This window comes from Mesoplodon mirus (genome assembly GCF_964341445.2).
Source record: "Mesoplodon mirus genome assembly, chromosome: 3".
Taxonomy (NCBI): domain Eukaryota; kingdom Metazoa; phylum Chordata; class Mammalia; order Artiodactyla; family Ziphiidae; genus Mesoplodon; species Mesoplodon mirus.
The window spans coordinates 59,392,164-59,419,843 of record NC_138978.1 but is presented as its reverse complement, the minus strand read 5'-3'; the positions used below and the strand labels follow the sequence as shown (position 1 = coordinate 59,419,843).

The window sequence follows — 27,680 nt, the reverse complement described above, 5'->3', positions numbered from 1 at the left end:
ACTTTTAAGGTATATTCTCTTAGCAACATTCAAACACGTAATACAGTATTATTAACTATAGCCACCATGTTACACATGACATCCCAGGACTCTTATAACTGAAGTTTGCACCTTTTCATCTCCCAAAGCCCCCACCTCTGGCGACCACCAATATGCTGACCACCAATCTGTTTTCTGTATCTATGAGCTCAAGGTTTTTTTGTTTTGTTTTGTGTTTTTTAGATTCCACATAAGTGAGATCATACAGTTTATTTACTCTTGATATCTGCATTTTTATCAAGGGACAATACCCTTTCAAAACTACTGTAATGGCTTCATAATGAGGCAAAGAGCCAATACGCTACAATGAATTACCACCAGGCTGGGAATCTGTAGTCTTGATCTGAAGCTTGTCTCCAAGTCTCTGCCCACAGGACTGAACACATCAATGTCCTTCACTTATCGCAGCCTCAAGTTTCCTCATCTGCGTGAGGGAGGTGGACTCTTCCTCTGTCATCTCAGAGGTGGAATTTCAATTTCCTGTACCTGGCTTTTGGCTCAGAGGGCTGGCTTCTCAGTATGCCTGAAACCACAGCAGGATCCTTTCAACCACCAAGACTCTACCTCTGAGGTGAGGACAGGGACCCCAGAGACTGAGAGTCTCCCTGCCTTCATGGGCAGCTAAGGCGCTGATCATTACACCCATTCTAGATGTGAGGAGTGGCGTCCGGACCAGAACTCAGGCGTGACAGTCTGCCTGGGAATAAGGGCCAATGCTTTGTTTGGCTTCTTTGCTTTTTTTCTCTCTAGCCAGACTGGATATTTACATTCACTTAGTCTAATTTTGTACCCTAGGTCCAGAAATGTGTTGGCAGTGGGTGTGTTTCTGTAATAGCCAAGACAAAAATATGCATGGACAAAAGCCATGACTTTGGATAGGGTAGGGGCTAGCATTACTGAGAAAGAAGGTGATCCAATATCTAAGCACAAGGAATACCCTTAACCTTTCTCATCCCACTAGCAGGTCAATTATGTGACCGCCCCCCCCCACACACACAGATTCAAAGAATCAAATTGTACAGTAACTTCATTTTAAGACTTTAAATAAATCATGAAAAGAAAAAGATACTGGAATTTCATTAAGCCAAAAAAAATTTGGATGTCCTATGTCGGGAATATTTTCTTGGCCTAGAATAGGAACACATGAATTTATAGACACACCACAAACATCTGGAGAAGGACCACACGCTGCCTTACATAAGCAGCAAAGGAGAAAAAGCAGATTGGGATGAAGACAACAGAATCTGGGCAAGGGAACAAATGGGGAAAGGCAAGTAATAATGATCCACAAGGTTTACCAAAATCAAAGATGAGTTTTAGACCCAGAGCATTTAACCATCTCCTCAAGCTCGAGTTCTGCAAGTCTGCCTTGGCATCCACCATACCGGGCACTTTCAGCTCCAAGGAGTAGGATCATACTTCAAATCTTACAAGCTCTCTAGATTTTCTCAACTCCCCTGTAACCGTATCACAACCCAACTACTAGCCCCATTCAGAGGACAGGGGGGAATTTCACTTTTAAAGCAACATAAAAGGAACTCCTTCCCATTGCAGAAGATCCCGGGTGTGGATCTGGCTGTATCAGGCGTCTTGTCGGCTGCCTCTCTGGGCAGGATCTTGGCTGCAGATCTGTACAAGGGAAGCTGCTGTTTCCTCCAGTGCCATCTGCTCAAACAGAATGGATTGGTACTGCTGCCCATGGGGGACTTTTTTTCTCTCTCCCTGCCTCCCTCCCTTTCCCCTCCCTCTGTCTTAGCTTTCTGGCAATATTCTGGTCAAGCACTACTCCAAGAACACCGAAGAGGTACACGTTCCCCAGCCTCCCATGGCTGATAGGAGAGAGTCCTGCGAACAAAGGGAAAGAGAAGGAGGGAAACAGCTGATGCTACCACTCTTTTTGCTAGGGCTCCCAGTGGGGTCACATGGTCCACTGAGAGGGCCAACACGCAATCATCCTTTAACACCAGCAAGGACAACAACAACAATAATAATAATACCAGAGGGCACTCATATGAAAAACAGTGCGGAGGTTCTGCAAACCATCAAAAATAGAACTACCGGGCTTCCCTGGTGGCACAGTGGTTGAGAGTCCGCCTGCCGATGCAGGGGACATGGGTTCGTGCCCCGGTCCGGGAAGTTCCCACATGCCGCGGAGCGGCTGGGCCCGTGAGCCATGGCCGCAGAGCTTGTGCGTCTGGAGCCTGTGCTCTGCAACGGAAGAGGCCACAAGTGAGAGGCCCGCGTACCGCAAAAAAAAAAAAAAAAAAAAAATAGAACTATCATATGATCCAGCAATTCCACTCTGGGTATTTATCCAAAGAAAATGAAAACACCAACTTGAAAAGACTTATGTAGCCCCATGTTCACTACAGTTCAATAGCCAAGATATGGAAACAACCTAAAGGTACATAAGTAGATGAATGGATAAAGGAAATGTGAGAGAGAAATACATACTTACATACATACATACACACACTCATATACACACAGACACACACACACAGCGTAATATTACTCAGCCATAACAAAGAAGGAAATCTTGCCATTTGCAAGGTATAGACCTTCAGGGCATCACGTTAAGTGAAATAAGTCAGAGAGGGACTTCCCTGGTGGTCCAGTGGTTAAGAATCCATCTTCCAATAACGGGGATGCAGGTTCGATCCCTGTTCCAGGAACTAAGATCCCACATGCCGTGGGGCAACTACGCCTGTGCGCACAGCAACTGCTGAACACCTGAGCCACAACTAGAGAGCCCACGCACCGCAGCTACTGAGGCCCACGGGCCACAACGAGAGAAGCCCGCGCGTTGCAACGAAGATCCCACATGCCGCAACTAAGACCCAACACAGCCAAAAATTAAATAAATAATTAATTAAAAGTAGAGAAGTCAGAGAAAGACAAATACCATATGCTCTCTCTTATATGTGGAACCTAAAAAAAAAAAACCATCAAAGAAAACCAACCAAGCTCATGGACACAGAGAACAGACTGGTGGTTGCCAGAGGAAGGGGGTGAGGGATGTGTAAAATGGGTAACGGGGGTCAAAAGGTATAAACTTCCAGTTGTAAAATAAGTCAGTCATGGGGAATGTAATGTACGGCATGGCAGCCACAGTTGATAATACTGTACTGCATATTGAAAAGTTCCTAAGAGAGTAGATTTTAAAAGTTCTCATCACGAGAGAGATGAGAATTAACAAAATTAATTCTGTTAACTATGTGACAGATGTTAACGAGACTTACTGTGATCTTTTCATAAGATATACAAATATCATTATGTTGTACACCTGAAACTAATATAATGTTGTATGCCAACTATACCTCCATAAAAATAAATGAATAAAATAAAAGCAGGTCAATTTAAAATAGATAGATAAGACAGACAGACAGACAGACAGATAGATAGAGTGTAATGGGGGAAAATACCAGAGGCAACAGTCATTAAACACTTATTAAGTGCTGGACCAGTGGTTGTCAAACTGCTGTCAGTATCACAATTCTGGTTTTGAAATTAAAAAGTGTTTTGTACACAAAAAGGGAGAGTATTACAAATTTTTTAAATGTATGTCATTTTATGTATTTGTATGTATATAGTTAATTGCAAGGTTCTACTAATTCCTACTGTTAAAAAAATGATTAAAGATGACAATTTAGTTGATACAAATAAACTTTAAACACTTCATGAAGTAGACAGTCTCCTTTCAGAGAACTGCAAAATGGGGCAGAAAGCAGGAAGCCCTTTATAGGATAAAGAATAAAGAACAAGGAAGAGACAAGAAAAAGACATCTGATTGGCTGGGGCCACATCGTCAGTCGATCTGGTTTAGGGTAAGAAGACCTAGAGCTGGCTTGGCATTTGGGGACTGGCTGACTGGGATGTACCACGTTTACGGTCAAGCAGAACACTGACATGGACACGAAACTTACCTAAGTTTCGGTTTGCTGGTGTGGCACACCAAGCAGAAGCAGTTCCGTCTTGGGCCTAGAAATTTATTTCAACCTTATTATGGGTCACATTAAAAAAATTAAACACTGGGCCAAGCCCTACTCAAACCATTTACATGCATTATCTCATTTGATTTTTACAACAAGGCTAAGACGTAGTACCATTTTTTTTTTTTTTGGCCATGCCGCACAGCATGTGGTATCTTAGTTCCCCCACCAGGGACTGAACCCGTGCCCCCTGCAGTGGAAGCACAGAATGCTAACCACTGGACCTCCAGGGAAGTGCCAGAAGTAGTACCATTATTATCCTTGGTTTATAGTTGAAGAAATGGAGATACGAAGTGCTTTAGCTTCCCAGGCAATGCGTTCCCTGAGCCTGTATCTTACATGCCCGAAAGTGCTGGATTCCCTGGCCCTGCCTCCAAGCCTTTCTCCACTTCCTCAAGCAACTAGTCTCTTCCTCCCAATTCCTCCCACAGTGCCATCCTTTGTTCAGCCATCTGCCCTCTCGCCTTCTGAACTGAGAACATCTCAACTGCAGGTCTGGTCTAGATGAGTGACTTAAACTAAGCCTCAGGGAGCAAAGGATGCCTTCAAGAGGTTTTCAAAGTTGAATAAGTAAACAAATAAAAATAGAATTTTTTAAAAAGGAAGAAAAGCAAAATGTAGCAAGAAAAAAATAAATAAACCCTGACACTTGAGGGTCTGTCCTAGGCAAAGGGAAACTAAGTCCTTTTTTTAAAAATAAATTTATTTATTTTTGGCTGTGTTGGGTCTTTGTTGCTGCACAGGGGCTTTCTCTAGTTGCAGTGAGCGGGGGCTACTCTTTGTTACAGTGCGGTGGCTTCTCTTGTTGTGGAGCATGGGCTCTAGGCACACAGGCTTCAGTAGTTGTGGCATGTGAGCTCAGTAGTTGTGGCTCACAGGCTCTAGAGTGCAGGCTCAGTAGTTGTGGCGCACGGGCTTAGTTGCTCCGCGGCATGCGGGATCTTACCCGGACCAGGGCTTGAACTCGTGTCCCCTGCATTGGCAGGCGGATTCTTAACCACTGTGCCACCAGGGAAGTCCTGGGAAACTGAGTCTTAATAATACTCTTCTCTTTCTTAGAAGTACTTGAGGGGACATAAGAAACTTTTATCTAAAATTTAATGAGATTTTAAAAACACACTAAAGTTTTAAAGCATATGTCTACACTTCATTCAGGGAAAGCAATTTAATGAGTTTTTGGCTCAGCAAAGGTAGGATTAGGATTTATCTGCAGAGTAGATGCTGAATAGGTAAACTGCTCTGGATAAGAAAGTAACAACAGGTTTTGGATGATTGAAAGCTGGTAGATAGAAAAAGAGCAAAATTTCCAGAGGGAAAAGAACAGGAAGGTAAACTGAACTCGAAGGTAGGAGAGGGGCAGCAGGGATAAAGGAGTGTGTAGGGAATGGCAGACAGGTTTTCAGACAGTGGGGTCTACTACGCCAGGTCGGGACTTCCCTGGCGGTCCAGGGGTTAAGACTCCATGCTTCCACCGCAGGGGGGTCCGGGTTCGATCCCTGGTCGACTGGGGAACTAAAATCCCACAAGCTGCGTGGCATGGCCAAAAATAATAATAATATGCCATGTCAAGATGTTGCTTATGCCAGACTCTAACCTTTATCACCCCCAAACCTTTAATACCACCACCTTAGATTAGGAGTCCTTTGGAAGAAGAAGATTAATGTCCAACAAGGAGTGCGGAATGCAGAAAACGGCAGCCCTTAAGAGACTGAAAAGCAGAAGTGAAGAATTCCAGGGAAGCGTGAAATCTGAAAAAGGAGTGAATAGAGAGTGGCCAGTACCGTAGATGGTGGAGTGAAATACTGTGTACTGACCGAGCAGGTGATGGGAACCTGAGTCTTCGGATAATGTTGGAGGACCAGCCAAGTGCCAACAGACTGTTCCCCAGGGTCGCCCATCACCCACACCATGACAGCGCGTCTATGCCTGAGCACAGTCACTACCAGGCCACACATCGTAATGACTCAACACTAACGACCAGGATTTGTGGTTTGCAAATCTCTTTAAAACTCAGTCCAAGCTGGCCCAGAAGCAGAAGTAATGAGGAGGAAGAGAAGAAAGCACTGGATTTCATTCTCTGACTCTGGAAGTCTTACCTCACTAACTAATCTGAAGATGAGCTGGTAAATTACCCAACAGGAAACACAAACCTCTGCCCATTAAACCAAAGGATTGCTTTCAGGCTAGGACAATGTATGCCCACAGTTAGTTGCCTCTATTCCAAAAGGAGTTCCTCAATAACTGAGGATGTTTCCCTTGTAAATGAAAGTGCCACTAGTTTGCTGGCCCCTCGATGAAGCTGAATTCTACACTACACTTGAGTGTAGAATATACACTCAGGTCTCTACATCTTCTGCTAGATGTGCATATACATGAAATTGAATGCTCCACCAGATATACAATTTTAGACTCAACTTAAAACTTTCACACTTTCTCCACCCACCAAATGAAAGAAGGAAAACAAAGCAGACATATATAGCTCAGCAGCTGCCACAGCTGTTCTCTAAAAATTGGTACAAAGAAGGTGACATACACTCTTTTGAGACGAGAATTTCTCATCCCTTTTTTTTTTTTAATGCTAAGCCAGAAGATACCTGGAGTCTCTAAAACTGATCAAATTCATGCAATAGAGCCACCTCGACACTGCAAAGCAGCACTGTCTGGCAGCAGCCAACAAAATGAAGTTATGTTTTAACTCATTCCACTTCTCAAGTGTATAACTGGATTCCACTCTTTGGGATATAAAAACAAAATGAGAAAACCTGCAGGTAAATTTAAACCTAATCAAAGCCAATGATAACTGCTATGGTGATTATTAGTTTATTTAGCTTTATGTATTTTATACAAAGCATCAACAACACCCAGTTCACGTGACCTTTTAAGAACAACTATTTCTCTTTGTGTGAAAAGCAACATTGGATAAACCTGTATAAGGAAAGAAGGAGAGACTACTGCAACAGATGGTGCCCAGCAGAGAGCTTGCCTTGCCTATGTGACATCTGGACTGTCAAGAGCAATGGTTTAAAACATTCTGCAGCTTTTTTTTGCCCTTCACTGGTCACTAACTATGAAAAAGATTTGCAGGACATGTTTATAATCAGACCTGGGGCTTCCCTTGTGTCGCACTGGTTAAGAATCCGCCTGCCAGTGCAGGGGACAAGGGTTCCAGCCCTGGTCCAGGAAGATCCCACATTCCGCAGAGCAACTAAGCTCATGTGCCACAACTACTGAGCCTGCACTCTAGAGCCCACAAGCCACAACTACTGAGCCCGTGTGCCACAACTACTGAAGCCCACACACCTAGAGCCTGTGCTCCGCAACAAGAGAAGCCACCGCAATGAGAAGCTCACACACCGCAACAAAGAGTAGCGCCCGCCCGCCGCAACTAGAGAAAGCCCCTGCACAGCAACCAAGACCCAATGCAGCCAAGAATAAATTAATTTAAAAAAAAAAGAGAATCAGGCTTGTATAACTAAAGGCAAACTGGAGCAGAACCAGAATTACAGAAAGACTCTATCACCATAATTCAACTTCTAGAAACACCACTTCCCAACACCCAGTGGGGTCCTGTCTTCTGTCACTTAGAACATCTCATGCCGACTAACAGTAGTTCCAGCTCTGGCTCAGCCACCATCTGTGTTCATCTTTCACAATCCGTCTTTCACAATCCCCACCATCGAGGAGAATCAATGTTGCAGTGCTGTTTGGTTTGGCTGGATTCCTCTAGACATAAGCTCAGTGCATGCATTTTTTATTCTCTGGGGTGTGAACTTCAGCAGTGTTTGAAACATGACATTTGGAAACCTAAAACTGACCTTGATTACGAGATTTGGACTGGCACTCTGAGATAACGTAACAGAAATATCTATGCTGGGGAAAGTAATCCTTCCACAAGGCTCTTAGAATGCATTTCCTCCACAAAACTAACATCCCTGCAATAACTACAAACAAACATCAACACACAACACATTTGCCTGCAAACAGGGCACTCACCTTGGGCAAAAAATTGGAGAGGGTACAAGAGAAAACAAGCTCTAGTAACCAAGATAGATATTTTAATCCAGTGTTTTCAAATATCAAATTAAGGCAAAAAATCCATGATGAAAAACTATGAAAATTTTAAAGAGGATCCAACCCTGCACAACTCATTCTCACTCACCTCACCCTAATCTCAGTCCTGTCAGATCTGGTCTTTATTTAAAATGTTGGTATTTGTTCATTTTACTGCATTACACTACTACTTATCTTGTTTATTGATTTTTTGGCACCCCTTTAAATTTTTTACTCAAGGAGAGTGCCTTGCTCATCTCATCCTAGCCTCAGCCCTGCCAACTCATATTAACTTAATATGCACAAGGAAGCCCTGTGAGGTAGCTCTACCATTACTCTCATTTATAAATGAGTAAACACAAAAAGTTTAGGGTTGGGTTAGCTACTTTACCCAAGGTAGGGTGCAAGTCAGATTCCAAACCCAGCTATGTGGGTCAGAGCCCAAACTCTTAAAGACTACATCTCAGAGCTTTGCATCGCTAAAATATTTAGCATAAGTGAAACTGAGCAGGACCCTGTGGGGCGCTCCTGGGCACAAAAGCCTTTCCAGGTCCCCATTTCTTACTTGCAGGATAAAGGCTTCAGCCTCCTAAACTTTCCCTGAGTTCCAAAGGGCAGATTCAAACAGCTACTAATTAGAGAAATAGGGAATGAAGAAACAAAGGAGGAACAATCAAGAAACTACAGTGCAGGGATTAAAGCAGGATCCAGGTTCCTCCTCAAGGGATATACATAACAATATCTTTGAGTCAGGAACTAAGGCCCCACCCAGGTGGAGGAAGGTAACTTCAGGCTGAGCTCAAGATTCTTGGAGCACCGCCCTGTTACCTCACCACCAACCAATCAGAAGAAAGTCACACACCCTGCAGCCCTCACCCCAAATTTTGCCTATAAAAACCTTTCCCCAAAAGCCATCAGGAAGTTCAGGGGTTTTTGTGCACAAGCCACCCGTTCTCCATGCTTGACCCTGCAATAAAACTTTGCCTGCTCCAAACTCCGACTTTTCCGTTCACTTGGCCTCACTGTGCATCAGGCACTCCAACTCTCATTCAGTAACCTAAGTCTCTACAGTCCTGGGTTTCATAAAATAATATGTGGAAAACAATCCAAAGAAACTATAATTAATGACAATCTGGGTAAATTTAGTCATGAGTTGTTCGTCGCTGATCCGTGTCCTGCAATCTTTCGGCTAAGTGATTGATTCCATCTGGAATTCGTCCTGGAATCTTTCTAATTTGTCCCTAATTTTTTAGCTATTCTAACCTTCAGAAGGAGCCAAGGAAGAGAGAGGATCTCTGGACCCTCACTTGAAGACAGGACTATAGAGTTGAGTAGTCTGGAGTAGCTGGTGTCTGTACTTAGGTCTGAGATGACCTTAGTACATACCCTCAAATACTGTCAGCTTTACAAGGCTCCATGAACTACACTGTGCATTGCAGGACAATGTTCAGAAATACTCCCAAATAACATGTTCATTTAGAGTAGGATACAGAAGTAAACCTATTATAACTGTAAGCAGATAGGTTAGAAGGTCCTGGAGAAAAAGAACTAGGAATGGCTTTCTTGACATGAGAGAACCCATTTTGGCCTAAGCCATTTTGTGATCTAAGCCTGGCCACAGTGCTTGCCCTCGAACAGGTCTCACTAATCAATGATCTTAAGGGAACAAAGGAATGTAGAACAGAGAAAAGGCAGTCAAACAATAGTCCAGTGATAAAGCAGAGTCCTATTTCCTCCTCAAGGGATACACAGCACAATATACATATTTGAGTTCTGCAGGAACTAAAGCCCCCCACCCAGGTGGAGGACAGGATGATGATGTTGACCCACTAGGCTTCAATCAACCAAGACTTAGACCTTTGCCCCAATTCTAAGCTGAATTCTCCTCTGCTCAAGCCCCTTCATGAATATGCATGTCCCCTTAGCTTAAAACTTCCCCAGTTTTGCTGTTTGGGGACGCTGCTTTCGGAAAGATCCCAAATTACTTGCTGTAAGTAATAAGAAGTCCTTCCATCTCCCATTCTTCACTTTGGTTGTGTGTTTTGGCTTGACACCCACCAAGAGGTGAACCTGGCTTTCCAGTAACATAGCTACAATGATCCTGCCACATTTAGCCAGTTGTTCAGAAGGGTGGCCATTGCAGATTAAAAGGGTCATAGTGAAATCAGGCTGCAAAAGAATCTAGAAATGGTATCATGGGAAGAATGGCTGGGGGAACTAGGGCTGTTTCTCTTGGGGAAAAAAAAGGCAACTTAAGTCAGGGAAGTGGTGCCTAGCAACTATTTTCAATTATCTGAAGAGCTAGTGGGTTTAATTTATGTGACACCAAAAGACTGAAGCTGGATAAGTGGATGACAGTTTCAAGGAGTTGGCTTTCATATCAGTATAAGGAAAAAAAATCTTCCAACAATTAGACCTGTCCAGCAATGAAAGAGCCTGTAAGTTGGCTGTCAGCTTCTATAGAGGGGATCTAGCACAGAATGGCCACTTGGACAGAAGGACTTAAAATGCCTTCCAATTCTAAGATGTTAAGAAATGGAACAAATAATTAAACTAATAGTCATTGTTATGCATAGTGTTTAGTTCCTAAGAACCCTAGAAAGCTGAAACAAAACTATGAGCTCAATGAAAAGGTTTTGCACTTTCATCCCATTCCAAGCTGTATCCTTGATATTTTTAAAAAAAACTAAGCCCACTGAAGTAATGCAAGTTGAAAATCAGTCTCCCTCTTGGAAAAACTAAATTATGTCCTGGGTTGGTATTTATAGTCACCATTTAAGAAAACTGGGAAACTATACTCATATATGCAATCAATATTTTATAGCTCTCCTGCAAACCACATGGGTTATTTTTACCAAGATCTACAGGGGTCATGTAGGAGAAAAAATACAGAAGCAGTTGTGTTAGAATTTAGGAAAACGAAGCAAAGCAAAAGTTGAATCAGATATGCCAGCTACCCTGTATATTAAAAGACCTTGAGAAAAATCTATCCAATCAGACAAATAGGTAAAGTTAGCAAAGCAATTTTACGTTAAGGGAGTCTTCCAAAAGAGGCACACACGTGACTTTAATGTAAGTATTTTTGTTTGGACAAGAATGGAAACAAGACAAATTCAAAGGAAAATAGAAGGACAACACAATTAATAGAGGTCGAGCCCGAGGTATGCATGACTCCAAAGCCCAACTATATTTTCTCTATGCCATGGAGCCAACCTCCGTGCCAACTACTTGCTATGCCAAACCTGCATGGGTACTTCCAAATGGAACTTCCCACAGGTATGGACTGCCCTCCTTCTGTTAAATGAGACCACTTTTCTCCACAATCATTGAAATTTTGCACTTCAAAGGGCTGCAGCTGGATACGCCCTTGCCCACCATTCCCACACACAGTCACATCAGGTACTGCCGTTGCCACCTCAACTTCTCCCAAATGCTTCTTTCCATTACTTTTACCGTATACCTGATCGAAACAATTGTGACACGACCTTAGCTGTGCTCGGCTTCCTCTCCAGCACAGTCCACCCCATACTTTGCTATGAAAAACAATCAAACCACTAAAGGAGTTTGAGGAAGGCATTGACTCCCCACAGTCTTCCTAGTTACAAACTCAACCTGGAGTTACATATAAGCCCCCAGGGACATTTCCAGCCTCACTGCCTATAATTCCCCAACTCTAGGTTTCAACCAAAATATGCTTAATCTTAATCACCTACTCCCAGACATGATCTTTCCATCAAAAACACCCTGCTCCCACTTTTCCAACTGCCAGTACCTTACCTATCTGTCAAGACCCAGCGCTAATGTCACAGCTTTCAGTTACTCTGTCATCCAGAAGTGTAATGAAACAACTATTACATGTCGACTGTATGTTAAGACACTGGAGATACAAAAATGAACTCTCCTCACTGTTCTTATAATAGAATTTTCATTCTTTTTTTTACAGTATTCAGTAAAATCTGCCTGATAAAACAATTAATTGGCTATATGTTTTACCTTGTGAATTTCTTTATTTTTTAATAAATTTATTTATCTATTTATTTTTGGCTGTGTTGGGTCCTCGTTGTTGCATGCCAGCTTTCTCTAGTTGCGGTGAGCAGGGGCTACTCTGTTGCAGTGTGCAGGCTTCTCATTGCCGTGGCTTCTCTTGTTGTGGAGCACAGACTCTAGGCACGTGGGCTTCAGTAGTTGTGGCAAGCAGGCTCAGCAGTTGTGGTTCATGGGCTCTAGAGCGTAGGCTCATTAATTGTGGCACACGGGCTTAGTTGCTCAGCAGCCCGTGGGATCTTCACAGACCAGGGCTTGAACCTGTGTCCCCTGCATTGGCAGGTGTATTCTTAACCACTGCGCCACCAGGGAAGTCCCTACCTTGTGAATTTCTTAAAGGTGGAGACCATTTTTTATTCCTACTAACAGGATGCTATTAGAATACCTTGATTAAACAAGTACTAAAAAAAAAAAAAAGAAAGAAAGAAAGAAAAAAAAAGGGCTTCCCTGGTGGCGCAGTGGTTGAGAGTCCACCTGCCGATGCAGGGGACACGGGTTTGTGCCCCAGTCCAGGAAGGTCCTACATGCTGCGGAGCGGCTGGGCCCGTAAGTCATGGCCGCTGAGCCTGCGCTCCGCAACGGGAGAAGCCACAACAGTGACAGGCCCGCATACCGCAAAAAACAAAAAACAAAAACAAGTACTTACTGAAGTTTAAAGTCTACCCATTTGTCTGTGGATACTGTAACAACCTCTTACCTGTCTTTGGAAGTTTCACTCTAGAACCACCCAGTCCAGTTTCCAAACAGCCTGAGTGATCTATTAAAAAATGTGAATCATGTAAAGCAACTATACTCCAATAAAAATTAATTTAAAAAAAAATGTGAACCAGATTGTCAATTCCATATTTAAAAACAGTGGCTTCACCTTAGATGAGGCAATGGTATGTTAGCCACAACACCAAAATCACAAGCAGCAAAAGAAGAAAAGAACACAGGTAAATTGGACTTCATCAAAATTCAAAACTTTTATGCTTCCAAGGACACCATTAAGAAAGTAGGACTTCCCTGGTGGCACAGTGGTTAAGAATCGCCTGTCAATGCAAGGGACACATGTTCGAGCCCTAGTCCCGGAAGATCCCACATGCCACAAAGCTACTAAGCCCATGCACCACAACTACTGAAGCCCATGCGCCTAGAGTCCATGCTCTGCAACAAGAGAAGCCCCCGCAATGAGAAGCCCGCATACCACTATGAAGAGTAGCCCCTGCTCACCGCAACTAAGAAAGCCCACGCACAGCAACAAAGACCCAATGCAGCCAAAAAATAAATATATAAATAAATAAATTTATTTCTAAAAAAAAGAAAGTAAAAAGACAATTCACAGGGAATTCCCTGGCGGTCCAGTGGTTAAGACCCAGTGCTTTCACTGACTAGGGCCCAGGTTTGATCCCTGGTTGGGGAACTAAGATCCCACAAGCCACATGGCGTGGCCAAAGAAAAACAAAAACACAAACAAAAAGATAAAGACAGGGCTTCCCTGGTGGCGCAGTGGTTGAGGGTCTGCCTGCTGGTGCAGGGGACACAGGTTCGAGCCTTGGTCTGGGAGGATCCCACGTGCCGCGGAGCGGCTGGGCCCGTGAGCCACGGCTACTGAGCCTGCGCGTCTGGAGTCTGTGCTTCGCAACAAGAGAGGCTGCGACAGTAAGAGGCCCGCGCACCGCGATGAAGAGTGGCCCCCGCTTGCCACAACTAGAGAAAGCCCACGCACAGAAACGAAGACCCAACACAGCAAAAATAAATTAATTAATTAATAAACTCCTACCCCCAACATCTTCTTAAAAAAAAAAAAAAAAGATAAAGACAATTCACAGAATGGGAGACAATATATGCAAATCATATATCTAATAAGGGACTTATAACCAAAATATATACAGAACTCAGCAATAAAGCACAAATAAGCCAATCTTAAAAACTGGTAAAGGATTTAAATAGACATTTCTCCAACGAAGACAAGACATACAAATGGTCAGAAGCACAAGAAAAGATGTTCAACATTGTTAGTCCTTAAGGAAATGCAAATCAAAACCACAATGAGACACCACTTCACACCCACAAGGGAGGCTAAAAGAAAAAAGAAAAAGACAATAACAAGCACTGGTGAGGATGTGAAAACATTGGAAAACTCAATTCATAGGTGGTGGGAATATGAAATGATGCAGCTGCTTTAGAAAATAATTTGGCAGTTGCTCTAAATGTTAAACATACTGTTCCCACATGACTTAGCAATTCCACTGCTAGGTATACACCCAAGGGAGGTGAAAACATATGTCCACACAAAAACATGTATACTAATGTTCATAGCAGGAAACAACCCGTGTCCATCAGCAAATGAGAGAATAAACAAAATGTGGTATAGCCATCCAATAGAGTATTATCATGCAATAAAAAGGAATGAAGTACTGATACATATCATATTACCACATAGTTGAATCTTGAAAACATGCAAAGTTAAAGAAGCCAGCTCCAAAAAAATCACATATTGTATGAGTCCATTTATATGAAACATCAAAAAAGGCAAATGCATACAAACAGAAAGTAGATTAGTGATTATCAGGGCCTGGAGGGAGGGGGGAATGGGGGATGACTGCTAATGGGTACAGGGTTTCTTTCCGGGGTAATGAAAATGTTCTGAAATTAGATAGTGGTGTCTCCGGCCATACCACCCTGAACGCGCCCGATCTCGTCTGAAATTAGATAGTGGTGATGGTTGCACAACTCTATAAAATATACTAAAAGGCACTGCTTTGTGCACTCTAAAAGGATAAACTTTACTATATGCAAGTTATATCTCAGTAAAGCTGTTATATATGAAAAGTAAACAAAAAGAAAAAAAACAACAACAAACCCCATCACTTCTCATCCAGTTATAATGAAGTCCAAACTCCTGGCCAGCCTGCAAGGCCCTAGGCCTACCTCTCAGCCTCCTTTTCTGCCATCTCCTCCACACTCACGGTGTTCCTGAGACACCTGCCTCCTCTCTTCTCCACTGATGGAAAGCTCACTCCTATATTACAGTCTTGTCACATGATCTTCCCTCTGCCCAAGTCTACATATACCTGGCTTCCACACGCATGTTCAGAGCTCAGCTTATACATCATCTCCTCAGAGAGCCCTCCTTCAACTTCACACTCCCAAGTGGTCTTCCCAGTCACTGTCATTGTACTATTACATTTTCTTCATAGTACTTATAAGGCATAAGGTGTACAAAGTTATCTTGATTATTTTTCCTTGGTTTGTCCCTCCTGCCCTAATAGGCTATCAAAACAACTGTTGAGCTGAACTGACGCTAATGAACTTACTATTCAGATGGCGAGAGATTGTAAGTGAAGTTATGAAATAGATCATCTTACAGGGAGTCATTAATAAATGCCACGTTAGAGGTACAGATGGGTAGGACAGAAATTCCAGATTAGAAAATGACATGTAGCTGCAACAGCTGTGGAAAAGCTTCATGGAAGTGATGGGACTGAAAATAGACTGAGAAATTAATGGAAGTGTGAAAGGCATTATGGGAGAAAGGTACCTCTGCATAACACCCTCCCCGACCATGTCCGTGACCAACACTTCACCCACACACACCCCACCATGACTCATAGGACTGTAACGTGGAACCGAGAACTTGAATCTTAAACCATAAATGCTTCAAGGGCACTTGTGCATGCCTCCCCCCACCTAACGCAGGCACAGAAACATTTGTCAAACAACTAATAAAAAAACAAGTACAGGTACTATTCCAGAAATCTTACCATTTTGATGAGAAGCAATTTCTGCCTCCTCACAATTACACATGGTTTCTATTTCAGACCTTTTCTGGCCCTTTATTTAGGAGAAAGGAGGAAGTCGGTCCTTTTTTATTTTTATTTTTTTTAATGTTTTAAGGACAGAATGATAACAACAACAAACCACATATCTCTAGGTCACCCTTAAAGATGAATCTCAGCGGACTTGTGGAGAACTAAGCTGCAAAGGTTCCCTGCCATTCCTGTCCCAGTGTGGCATTTCTAAGACATGAAGTGGATTTTCAGTAGTTACTGGAGTACCTGCATAGCAGCACAACATAATGGGAAAGTTTAATCCCAGCCATATGGTCCCAAGTTTGAATGCTAGCTTCTCTATTTAACTAACTGTTTAACCTAAGGTAAGTAACTCAACCTCTCTGAGGCCATTTCTTTATTTGTAAAATGATGTATTTCAACTGCCCTGTAGATGTGTGTGTAGACTAGAGATTGTGCATACATTAGCCCCTGCAGGGACTAGCACATGCTTGACTCACTGCAAACATTAGTTACAATGACCAAGTCACAGGAATTACAGTCACAAGAATTACAAAGTGCCAGGGTCACAGGTTGCTGGTCAATAAAAAAAAGTGCTTTAGTACAGAAAATAGTTGATTTCTAGCTTCTTGGGAATTTGATGAGCAGGACTGACTTTGCATTATTTCAATACTATCAGTCTTTCTGGCTAAGGAAGGGATGCTTGCTGCTGGACCTGTCGTTTAACCAGTACAAGAACTCTTGGAACTTGGAAGTGAGACTGTTAAAATATAACATCAGCCATCTAACTGGACTGCAGGAAACTCTACAAATGAGACCTTTTGTACTATGTCTTAAAGGCCAACCTGAACTAAATATCAAGTGGTGGAGGCAAAAAGGCAGAGTAATCCAAAGCCTCTACTACCTGCTTTAAAAATATATGAATAAAAATGTGTATCTATCTAGTTTGCTAAAAGACAATATGTAGTTGATATTATCTGATCCATTGTGAAAGCATACCGTCTAAAACTTTACAAGAAAAACAATTTCCGAGTCTTAAATCTTCTCACGACATGGACCACACAGAGTGCTACTGAGCAGACTAGCATAATATAATACCATGTAACAATTTACTTGGCAGACTGTTAAAGAGGCAATTCTAATGCCCTTCGCAATGGGTGGATTTATAGCTAATAGTCTAGTACCCAGTTTACTAGTTTCATGATCAGTTGCCATCACGTGAGTTCCAGGAAGCCTGAAGCAGAAGACTAAAGGTTTCCCGGTACCATATGTGTATGTATCTTAAAGGTAAGCACAAGTAATGGAAACTGGAAAAGGTGATCTGGAGCAGGTGTAATAACCCTTGCCTTGGATGGTACGTACAGCTAAGAGATGAATGAGGTCTGAAACGATATTATACAAGGTGTGATCAAGCCACAAAAGCACACAAAAGATCCCTGTGAACCACAAACAAGCTCTAGAGGGGGAGTTCCGATTCTGTGTGGCAACAACCACCTTCCCTCACCTTGCAGATGGGCTCATTTGTCAAAACTCAGCTCAGGAGGCTCCTCCAGCTCTAAAAAGCCTTCCCAAACCCTACCTCCTCCTACATGCCGGGTAGGCTGCCTCTTCCCTATGTCCCCAGGACCTACAAACGCACATCTTGCACCCTTTCACGACTTCATACTTGTTTGCCTGACTGCCTCTCCCAATAAACTTAGCAGCTCCTTCAGGGAATAGACCTTGTCTCACCTCTTTCTGTCCCATAAGCCAACACTGCCTGGCACTCAAACATTTGTTGAAAGACATATTTACAGGACATTCAGCCCAGTATGCTTTGTATACTGAAAGACTATAAATAACCTACCCTCCCATCAACAGGGGACTGGTTAAACCAGCCATTCTCAAAGTATGGTCCAAGGATCCCTGAGGGTCCATGAGACCCTTCCAGGAGTCTGTGAGTTCCCCCTTTAACTACATATCTGGGTGAAGACACATATTCTTCCAATACTTTAACCAAAACAAAATAGCACACCGCCTGAGTGAAGAACCAGATGTGAGAATCTAGCTTTCTTCTATTAAGCCAAACATAAGAGATTTGCAAATACTCGTAACAAAACTACTCTTTCTCATTGGCGTATGTTCTGGAAAATAGTTATGTTTTTATAGACATGTGTTAACATGTAATGGGTTTATTATTGTTAGCTTTAATGAATTAGTAAATATTTTTAAATTTTCCCAGTTTTAATTTCTAATACAGTTAGTATCTACAGGGAGAACCTGTATAAAAAAAGGCTCTTTGGGGTTCTCAGTGATTTTTATATGTGTTAAAAGGTCCTGAGACCAAAACACCTGAGAATGGTTGGTTAAAGAAACAATGGTACAGTTGTAGAATAAGACTATGCATCCAGACTTTTTTTAAAGAATGTGGTAGGTTGATAAGTGCTAGTAGAAACCAATGTCGAAGCTATACTTCAAAGTTTTTTAAAAAAAAAAGAAGGCAAAACAAAGTATATATGTGTACATTTTTTTTTAAAGGGGCACCACTATACATACATGAGATATATGTATACACAAATTCCTTGGATGAACATCCAAGAAAAGTAAAAAAGTAGGTATCCCTGAGGACAGTAACTGGGGAACCAGAGGGCAGGATGGAAGAGAGATCTTCCACTCCACTCCTAGTGTATTTGAAAATTTTACCATCTGCATGTATTACCTTTTCAAAAAATCAAGAGTGGAATAAAAATTATATTGAAATAGTACAAAGCATTAAACTCACATTAAAGAACAGAGTGTAATGACACTGTAAAATATTAAATGATACATTGTGAAATAAAACAAGCAATTTTTAAAATAGTAATACATAATATATTCTTGGAAAACAGTCTGGAAGATATACTGCATATAAAAAGTATTAACAGTATTTTTTCCTCCCAGTTAGTGCGATTACAAGTTTTTTGCTTCCTTATCTTTCGTGGATTTCTAAACCTTTGATAACTTAATACAAACTATTTCTATAATCAGAAAAACAAGGAAAGGGGCTTCCCTGGTGGCACAGTGGTTGAGAGTCCGCCTGCCGATGCAGGGGACACGGGTTCGTGACCCGGTCCAGGAAGATCCCACATGCAGCAGAGCGGCTGGGCCCGTGAGCCATGGCCACTGAGCCTGCGCGTCCAGAGCCTGTGCTCCGCAACGGGAGAGGCCACAACGGTGAGAGGCCCGCGTACCGCAAAAAAAACAAAAACAAAAACAAGGAAAGAGTTTAAATACATAGGTACAGAGAACTCCCTGGTGGTCTGGTGGTTAGGGCTCCACACTTTCACTGCTGAGAGCCCGGGGTTCAATCCCTGGTTGGGGAACTAAGGTGCCACAAGCCATGCGGCATGGCAGAAAAAAAAAACCCATAGGTACAAATGTATGTGTATCTATGCCTGTACTTAAATAAAATATTTAGTAAGCCAAAAATTACATGAATATAGTAGTAGCACCTATTAGATACCTTTACACCAAGACCTTGTCTGGATGTTTATAAGCTAAGTTTAAAACTCTTGTGGGACTTCCCTGGTAGTCCAGTGGTTAAGATTTCACCTTCCAATGCAGGGGGTGCAGGTTTGATCCCTGGTCAGGGAGCTAAGTTCCCACATGCCTGGGGCCAAAAAATCAAAACATAAAACAGAAGCAATATTGTAACAAATTCAATAAAGACTTTAAAAATGGTCCATGTTAAAAAAAAAAAACCTCTCATTACCCTATGGTTTAAAAACTATTCTGGGGACTTCCCTGGTGGCACAGTGGTTAAGACTCTGCACTCCCAATGCAGGAGCCTGGGTTCGATCCCTGGTCAGGGAACTAGATCCCACATGCATGCCACAACTAAAAATTTGCATGCCACAACTAAGGGGCTGGCGAGCTACAACTAAGGGGCTGGCGAGCTGCAACTAAGGAGCCTGCAAGCCGCAACTGCCGCACCTAGGACCCAGTGAAACTAAACAAATAAAATATATATTTTTAAAAACTATTCTGATCCAGTCATTTTATTCCTAGTAACCTATCCCAAGGAGAGGATATCTGCTCAATGGTTTACATACAATGATGTTCATAAGAGCATTACTAAACAGCAAATAACCCAAATGTTCCATACCACACTGGTTAGACAGACTCTAGTTCAACCCTAAGGTACATTTGACACAGAGGCTCAGGCCAAAATCCTAGGACTCACTGTGCACTGTTTTGCCACCATCACCCCTCAGAGCCAACTCATGCCGTCCAGTCAGCCCTGCTTTCATACACACCCTAAAGCCCTTCACTTCTCACCACCACCACCCAGTCCAAGCCACGGTCCACTCTCTTCATCCACCTGGTGTCCCTGGTACCACTCTTGTCACCTCACACAGAATCCCAAGTCAACTTTTAGAAGGTCAATCCACTCGTGCTGCTGTCCTAGAAAACCCTTCAATAGCTTTCCAGCGCCTTTAAAGTCCAATCTTTCCCAGGACCCTCAAGGCTCCACATGACTTCCTTCCACATCCCCCTTGCTCACCAGGCACCAATCATATTCCCTGTCTTTCTGTTCCTCAAACAAGCTATGCTAGTATCACCTTAGGGCCTTCGCACTTGCTGTCCCTTCTCCCTGGAACACTCTGCTCCTGGATCATTATATGTTTATCCCTGTGGTTACTCACCTCCCAGAGAGGCATCCCCTAATCACACAACCTAGGATAATCACCTTAGCCTCATCACTAACTCATCACCTTTTCATTTCCTTCATAACAGGCACCTTTATCAAATACTACGCTGCTTATTCCATATGTGCTATCTCCTGTCTCCTGAATGCCCGCATCCCCTCACCTTGCTGTGGACTCTAACCTCTAAGAACAAAGGGAGGGACTTCCCTGGTGGTGCAGGGGTTAGAATCCACCCGCCAATGCAGGGGACACAGGTTCGAGCCCTGGTCTGGGAAGATCCCACATGCCGCAGAGCAACTAAGCCCATGCGCCACAACTTCTGAGCCTGTGTTCTACAGCCCGTGAGCCACAACTACTGAGCCTACGAGCCACAACTACTGAAGCCCACGTGCCTAGAGCCCGTGATCTGCAACAAGGGAAGCCACGACAATGAGAAGCCCGCACACTGCAATGAAGAGTAGCCCCTGCTCGCTGCAACTAGAAGAAAGCCTGCATGCAGCAACAAAGACCCGACACAGACAAAAAAAGAAAAAAAAAAAAAGAACAAAGGGATATCTGAGTACTCAAAAGATACTCAAAAAAATATCTGCTGAACGGACTATAATACAGAAATTTTAAATGTTTTTGAAGAAGCTTTAAGAACACAGGAAAATGCTTACAATACATACCTAAGTGGGAGGGGGAACAGTTATCAACTAATGGGACACCAAGTTTGTTGGGGGTAGCGGGGCAAATACACAGAAAAGAAAAAAAGTAAAATAACTTCTGTTGGAATTTCCAAGTGTTGGGGTGGAATTGTGGGTAATTTTCACTTGCCTTTTCAGTTTCTTCCACAGCTTCGCATTTTCCAAATTTTCTACAAGGCGTGACTTTGATCAGAAAAAGCTACTTTAGAAAAATGACCACACCGGAAGGATGCTCAGATTCAGCTGTGCATGTGACAAAGTCAGTCTTACTATCATGGGACACCTTATTCAAGTCAAATAGTTCTCCCGAAGTACACGTGGAAACCCTCAGACAAAGAAACCAGAAAAAATAGGGGGATGTGGAAGTGGACCTGTAGACTGGACAGACGCCTCCAAGCTGGTCAGACCCTTGACCTGGGCTACATCCCGAGTCTCACCAAGCTAGGGAAAAAAAAAAAAAAAAAGGAATATACCATACTCCAGATATTGCAGAATAAACCGAGACTTTGTATGATCTACAAAAAGGTGAACCATTTAAAGTTGTTTTAGGTACATTGTTGAACATTAGTCTCTTTAATACTTCTCCAATTCTCAGCAGTTTTCATTCTTACGTAAGAAAAGACACACATTTATACTTAATGAGTATAAAAAAAACAAAAAACAAAAAAACCCTAAGCCCTCTGAACTAGGTCATCTTTTCAGGAGAGGCTCAGCCCATTGACTAATTTGAAATGCCAGTCCCATCTGCAAACCTCAGCAAGAGCTGCAGTTAATATTAAGAGCAGAAACAGGTTTGTTCTTGAACATCTTTTCTCTCAAGTCCAGGATGCTTCCAAATGGAAACTTTCCAATTTTCCTGCACTTGAGATAGTAGATCCAGTACAACCCTTAAAACAGGATTCTCACACCCTTCAGAAGGAAGTTTCAGTCACCCATCACTCAACAAAAGAAGCTACCACTAAATATGTTTTGATGGAACTCACTACCGAGTGCCAGCTCTGTGTGTTCCTGTGTGTGCGCATGCACTCGCGCGCACACACAGGCTCATGCATATGTTTGCAAACAACACATGCACACACACATAGAGAAAAGCTAATATTCTTTTTTTTAAATAAATTTATTTATTTTATTTATTTTTGGCTGCATTGGGTCTTTGTTGCTGTGCAGGCTTCCTCTAATTGCAGTGAGCGGGGGCTATTCTTTGTTGCGGTGCGCGGGCTTCTCACTTCAGTGGCTTCTCTTGTTGAGGAGCACCAGCTCTAGGCGCACGAACTTCAGTAGCTGTGGCATGCGCGCTCAGTAGTTGTGGTGCACGGGTTTAGCTGCTCCGCGGCATGAGGGATCTTCCTGGACCAGGGCTCAAAACCATGTCCCCTGCATTGGCAGGCGGATTCTTAACCACTGCGCCACCAGGGAAGCCCCAAGGAAAGCTAATATTCTTTATGACAGAGTGTAGGAACCTGCTTCTGGCAACCTAAGAGAACTCTCCCATCTATTTACTCACTCACTTGCTAAAGAAAATGTGAGCCAAAGACTTGGGGGTGGGTCTTCAAATAAGGCATTTGATAAGTCTCAGCCTGCACTTCTCCAGGCAGACTAGGCAGAGCCAATGGGTGACATCTGTCATGAGGCTAATCTCAAATCCACAGTAAATACAAACTTTTACCATAAATCATAGAGCTAATTAAGCAAAATGGACTTGATCGCTAGAGGCTGTTTGATTCTTGCTGGGAAAAATGTAGATAGAATCCATGACCCATGCCTTCATCAGACTTGTTGAACTCCTTTTATGCATTAGGCAATTTGTCAGATCCCTGTCCTTTAAGTCTCTCAGTGGAAACTGGAACACGGTGAAGGTAGAAAAAATATCACTCGAGCCCCCAGCACCTAGAACACTGATATATAGCAGGTATTCAGTAAGTCTTTACTGGATAAATTAGAAGACATTTGCTGCACTGCATCATAACTGTGTGTGACTGCAGAAACAGAATCCATAAGCTATGTGCAGAGGAAAGAGATGAATTCTGCCAGGGCAGGTGAGGGAAGACTGCCCAAAAGCAATGAGTAGCCAGCCCTTCCCTGGAGGAGCCACTCGAGGAGCCACCAGGGAGTGGCTGCAGGAAAACCACGTGGACAGGAGTATGCCCCAATTCAGGCTGCAGCAGATGGCCTGAGCTACTTTCCAACTTAAATTCCTACCAAGGTTTTATTTCCTGGGGTTTTGCTGCGCTTCATCATCTCCTTCAAACCTTCAGCTATAAAGGGGTACCTACAGAGGGATCCTTGTGCTTCTCTACCAGGAAATTAGGGAAAAGCAAACAGCAGCTAACAGAAAAATAAATACTGTGGAATGTTTTCTTATTTACCAGGCAATGAGTCGGTAAGACTCAGACCTTCTGAGAGAGAAAAAATAATCAGAGAACACCCTCCACGTCCACTAGAAACAGGCCACTTTCAAAACGAATCACTGTCCTTTATTCCTCCTCTTCTTCTTCTTTCCCTGATCAAGCTTTTTAATTGTTCATGCATAAACTACTTGATTCCCAACAGAAAAAGATAATTTAAACATTGCAGAGTCACTTCTTACTCCAGGGAGAAACACTGGGAGGGAAATGAAAGCATTTGAAAGAGAATGGAAACTAAAATTCAGAACAAAGGAAAGTTAAAATGAACAAAATAAGGGAAAACAGCAAGTGGAAAGTTCTCAAAACCCCTAAAAAAGTGCAGAAATAAACTACTTCCCATCATATGCTCTTTAAGAATGGAAAGAGCCACTAATCCAGAACCAGGATGGATGGTGTGAAGCCCCTCATGTCAGAAGAAACAAGTTAGCAAGTTGCTATAGAGAATTCAGAAAAATGGGCTCCCACCCAGCAGTTTCCTCCCTCATTATGCCTACCACGAGAAGCCCCACCTGACCACAGAACCCTCGGGTAGAGAGCCAGCCTTCCCTCTCACACAGTTCTCCCCCCTGCCCAAACTGCATTCCAAACACGGAAGGAATAAAATGCATTTGAATGTGGTATTAAAATTAAAATAGACCCAATCGTGGTATCAATAACCGCAAGAGAAAATTCCAGGTGCAGTCTGATACACAGAACTCGGCCTTGTGTATGTTGAGGGTGGGTGACAGGATTCTTTAAGATCAAAATAAAAGCTTGCTTTTACAACCTGCTTAAGAGATAATGAATAAAACTCCGCCTTTGAGATACATCTTAATTCCCCGCTTTCAGGCTTTCTGTTTTCCAGCAGGGTCCTCCACCTACCTCGCCAAACTAATCTGTGCTTCTGTAATGAAAATCCCTGGATAATTAGCCCATAATAGGCCATAACCACCTAGGACACTGATGAGAACAGAAGCCACAGTGAAGCACCCCGTTTGCAGTAACAAGTTTTCATAAAGGAGTTGCTAATCGTGAGCATCTGCATCCCAGAAGGGCCATGTATATACCTCGCAGCAGCACCACAGCTACCTCTCGCCTTTGAACGCCAATTCATTATGAACTGGTGTGAACGCGGGGTGGGAGGAGAGGGGAGAAGGGCCGTACTGAAAGGCTAGGAGAGCAGGCGATCTATAGCCCCCAATTCACCACGCAAGCCAAAGGAGGCATTCTCAAGAAGCCATTTCCAGGGAAGCTGGATTCAAAATGTAATTTATCAGAACGCGTCTCCTCCTTGTCTCCTAACGGCCAGGCCCTGGCTTGGAGCGGAGGGGGTAGTTAGTGGTGAGAGTTTACCTTAGAAGGCGGCAGGGAACAGACAGGCCTTTCAAAGCCACCCAGGGCTCTGCCTAGAGGTCCCAGGCGGCGCGGAGGGGCTGGAGCAGCGCGCGGCTGCGAGCCCCGCGGCGCCACAGGTTCCCCAGCGCGCGGCCCCGCCCGACTCCCACAGGTGGGCGGCGCTCGGCCCGGGGGGCTCGGGCGAGAGGAGGGGACGCTTCGGGTCACCAGGGACGCGGTGGACGGGGTAGGAGGAGGCCGAGGGACGGGGATGGCTTGGCCTTAAGGAAGCCGGGCGAGAGAGGAAGCTCGGGGCTTTCAGCTGCCTGGATCTCGCTCCTCAGCTGGGTGGTAACCGGCTTCTCGCCACAGCAAGAGAAGCCCGCGCGGAGAGAGGGGCCGCGTGCACCTCCCACCCTCCTCCCAACGTGCCTCGGCCTCCTCCCTGGCGCGGTTAAGCCGCACGGCCGCGGGCCACCGGCTGCATGCGCCCCGGCACGTAGGAGCCTGCACTACCACACGCGGGCGGGGGAAGGGCGCCCGGGGACCGAAGAGACCCGGCCCCTCGCCGGCCCTTCGCCTTCGCCTCCCAGCCTCACCCGATCCCGCGTCGGCTCACCCCTCCCCTCGCCTCCGCACGTCCTCACCCGTGTTGGCCTTGATGTTCTCCCGCAAGAAGTGGCCGCTGGAGAGATGCTGGAGGCCAAAGTTCTCGGCGATCCTCTGGCACACGGTGCCCTTGCCCGAGCCGGGCGGCCCAAGGATGACCGCGCGCAGGAGTTTGGAAGCCATTGCCTTGGCGAGGAGGGGGAGGCCGAACTGGCAACCCGGACAGCGGCCTCGAAGAAGCCCCGGGAACTTTGCTTCTTCTGCCTCAGCCTCTGACACCCTGGGCTCGCGCGGGGACTTGCCGCCGCCCCTGCAGGGGAAGGAGAGACTTTTGAGACAACCCCTCGCCTCCGCCCCGCGCCAGGGCGGCTCGAAGGCGGAGTAAGCGCCACGCTACACCTCCCCGCCCTCCTCGCCCCCACGCTGCGATTCTGGCATACGTCCGAGCGCCCGCCCCTGACGGGGGCAGCCGTCGGGGGCTCAGAGGTCCACCCGGCCCGCCCCACCGGGATCCCTTCCTAAACCTCGCGCCCCACGCCCCGTCCGAGGAGAGAGTAGAGCATCCCCACGCCAGCCTCCCCCGAGTGGGGGGGCCGGGCTAGGCAGTGACTCCAGGCGCGCCTCCAGTCGCCCACGCCCCGGGAGGCCTGGGGAGTGAGCCCCAACGCGGGTCCCCGCACGTGGGCAGCGTTTGGTTCGCGCCTCGGCCCCTCCCCGGCGGCTGTCACCTCCCGGGGAGTCGCAGCGGCTGCCGCCCGCGCGGACGGCCCAGCGCCCACCTCCGCCGAGGGCTGACGGATGCGCTCTCCGCTGTGAGGAGCCGGAGTTCGGCGCCTCTCCACCCGGAGCAGTCAAATAAACACACCTCCGCCGGGACGCGGCGCTCCGCAAGGCTTCCAGCCCGGATCCCGCTGGGCGGCGCCGCCTCCGCCCGCCCCCATTCGGAGCCCCGGCCGGCCGCGCGGGACTCGCGCCTTACGTAAGCGGGGAGAGCGGCCCCGCGCTAGCCGCCTGTCAGTCCGCCCGCGCCTCTCCCCGCCCCGTAGCTCCGCTCCCACCCGCCTCCCCGGCCCACTTGCTCCCCAAGACCCCGTGGGGCCCGCGGGGGCGAAGGCAGGTGGAGAAGACGCAAGGGACAAAAAAACCCCTTTTGCGGTCGGCTGGGGACCCGTCTTCTGTGGAGAGGAAGGAAAAACACAACATGTTGAGCGCCTACTGTGCGTCAAGTTCGCGGCTAGGTGATTTCCTTCAGCAACACCCGTTCCAAGTAGGGTATGCACAAGGGAGGAGAGGAGGCTTGGAGTATAGCCATTCATTGATTCATTCATTCAGCAAATGTTTATTGAGCCCCTACTATGTGTCAGACACTGTTTTAGTCCCTCAGCATATAGCTGTGAACCAGAGAGAGAATCCTGCCCCGGTGGAAGTTACATTCCAGCGGGAATTTTGAACTCTCATCTGCCGGACTCCAAGGCCCAGGTTCCTTGGGTTAGGAGGAAAAGGTGGGGCGGGGAGGGGGGACATCATCCAGCCCTCAGGATCTTGTAGCCGACTGGTTCTAGGAATTCAGAAGCCAGGACTTTGGCACTACGTTTACAACTTACTGAGTCCCGGTGGGTGCTATCTCCTCCCTCGCCTCCCCGGCATAACCAAATATCCCAATCCATATTCTCTGTTCCCAGAGAATCTGTTCCCAGGGAAATCTGTTCCCACACCACACTCAGCTTTCATTTCCCACTCGGATTTAGCGTGATAACCGCCTGCCCACAAGTCTCCGGCTTCCGCCAATCCATCCGTAATGCAGCTGCCAGAGATACTGCTAAAGTGCAAATCAATTTCCATTATCTCCCCACCTCAGATATTATCGTCCCTTCAACATAAAGCAAAAAATCGTCAGCAGGGGCACACGGTTGCCTTCCATACACCTTTGCATCCCACCAGCTCTGGTCCTCTGCTCTCCTTCCACAGGCCTCCTGCCTCCTGCCTTTGGGAAATCCACTGCAGGGTTCTGAGTGCGCCCAACTCGTGGCTCACAGACTCGGAGGGACAGTGTGGAGAAGAGCCTTCTCTAGATTCCTGGCTGCTCTGTCTGTGTTGGACT

General features: G+C 45.1%; 1 protein-coding gene across 4 annotated transcripts in view; it reads right to left on the bottom strand.

Moving 5' to 3' along the window:
- Window positions 1–26,544, bottom strand: part of AK4 (adenylate kinase 4) — a gene marked incomplete at its 3' end in the record, with an annotated part of 76,372 nt that extends 49,828 nt beyond the window's left edge. Inside the window, exons 1-2 of one of the 4 annotated variants that reach the window (XM_082612662.1) lie at window positions 26,359–26,544; window positions 25,618–25,889 (exon numbers count right to left, since the gene is read on the bottom strand). In XM_082612662.1, coding sequence (XP_082468788.1) covers window positions 25,618–25,762 — 145 coding nt within the window. In that variant the 5' untranslated portion in view covers window positions 25,763–25,889; window positions 26,359–26,544. Of the gene's footprint in view, window positions 1–25,617; window positions 25,890–26,307 lie in introns of all 4 variants that reach the window. The other 3 variants (XM_082612661.1, XM_082612660.1, XM_082612659.1) reach the window with 3 other exon arrangements.
- Window positions 26,545–27,680: the final 1,136 nt, after the last annotated feature.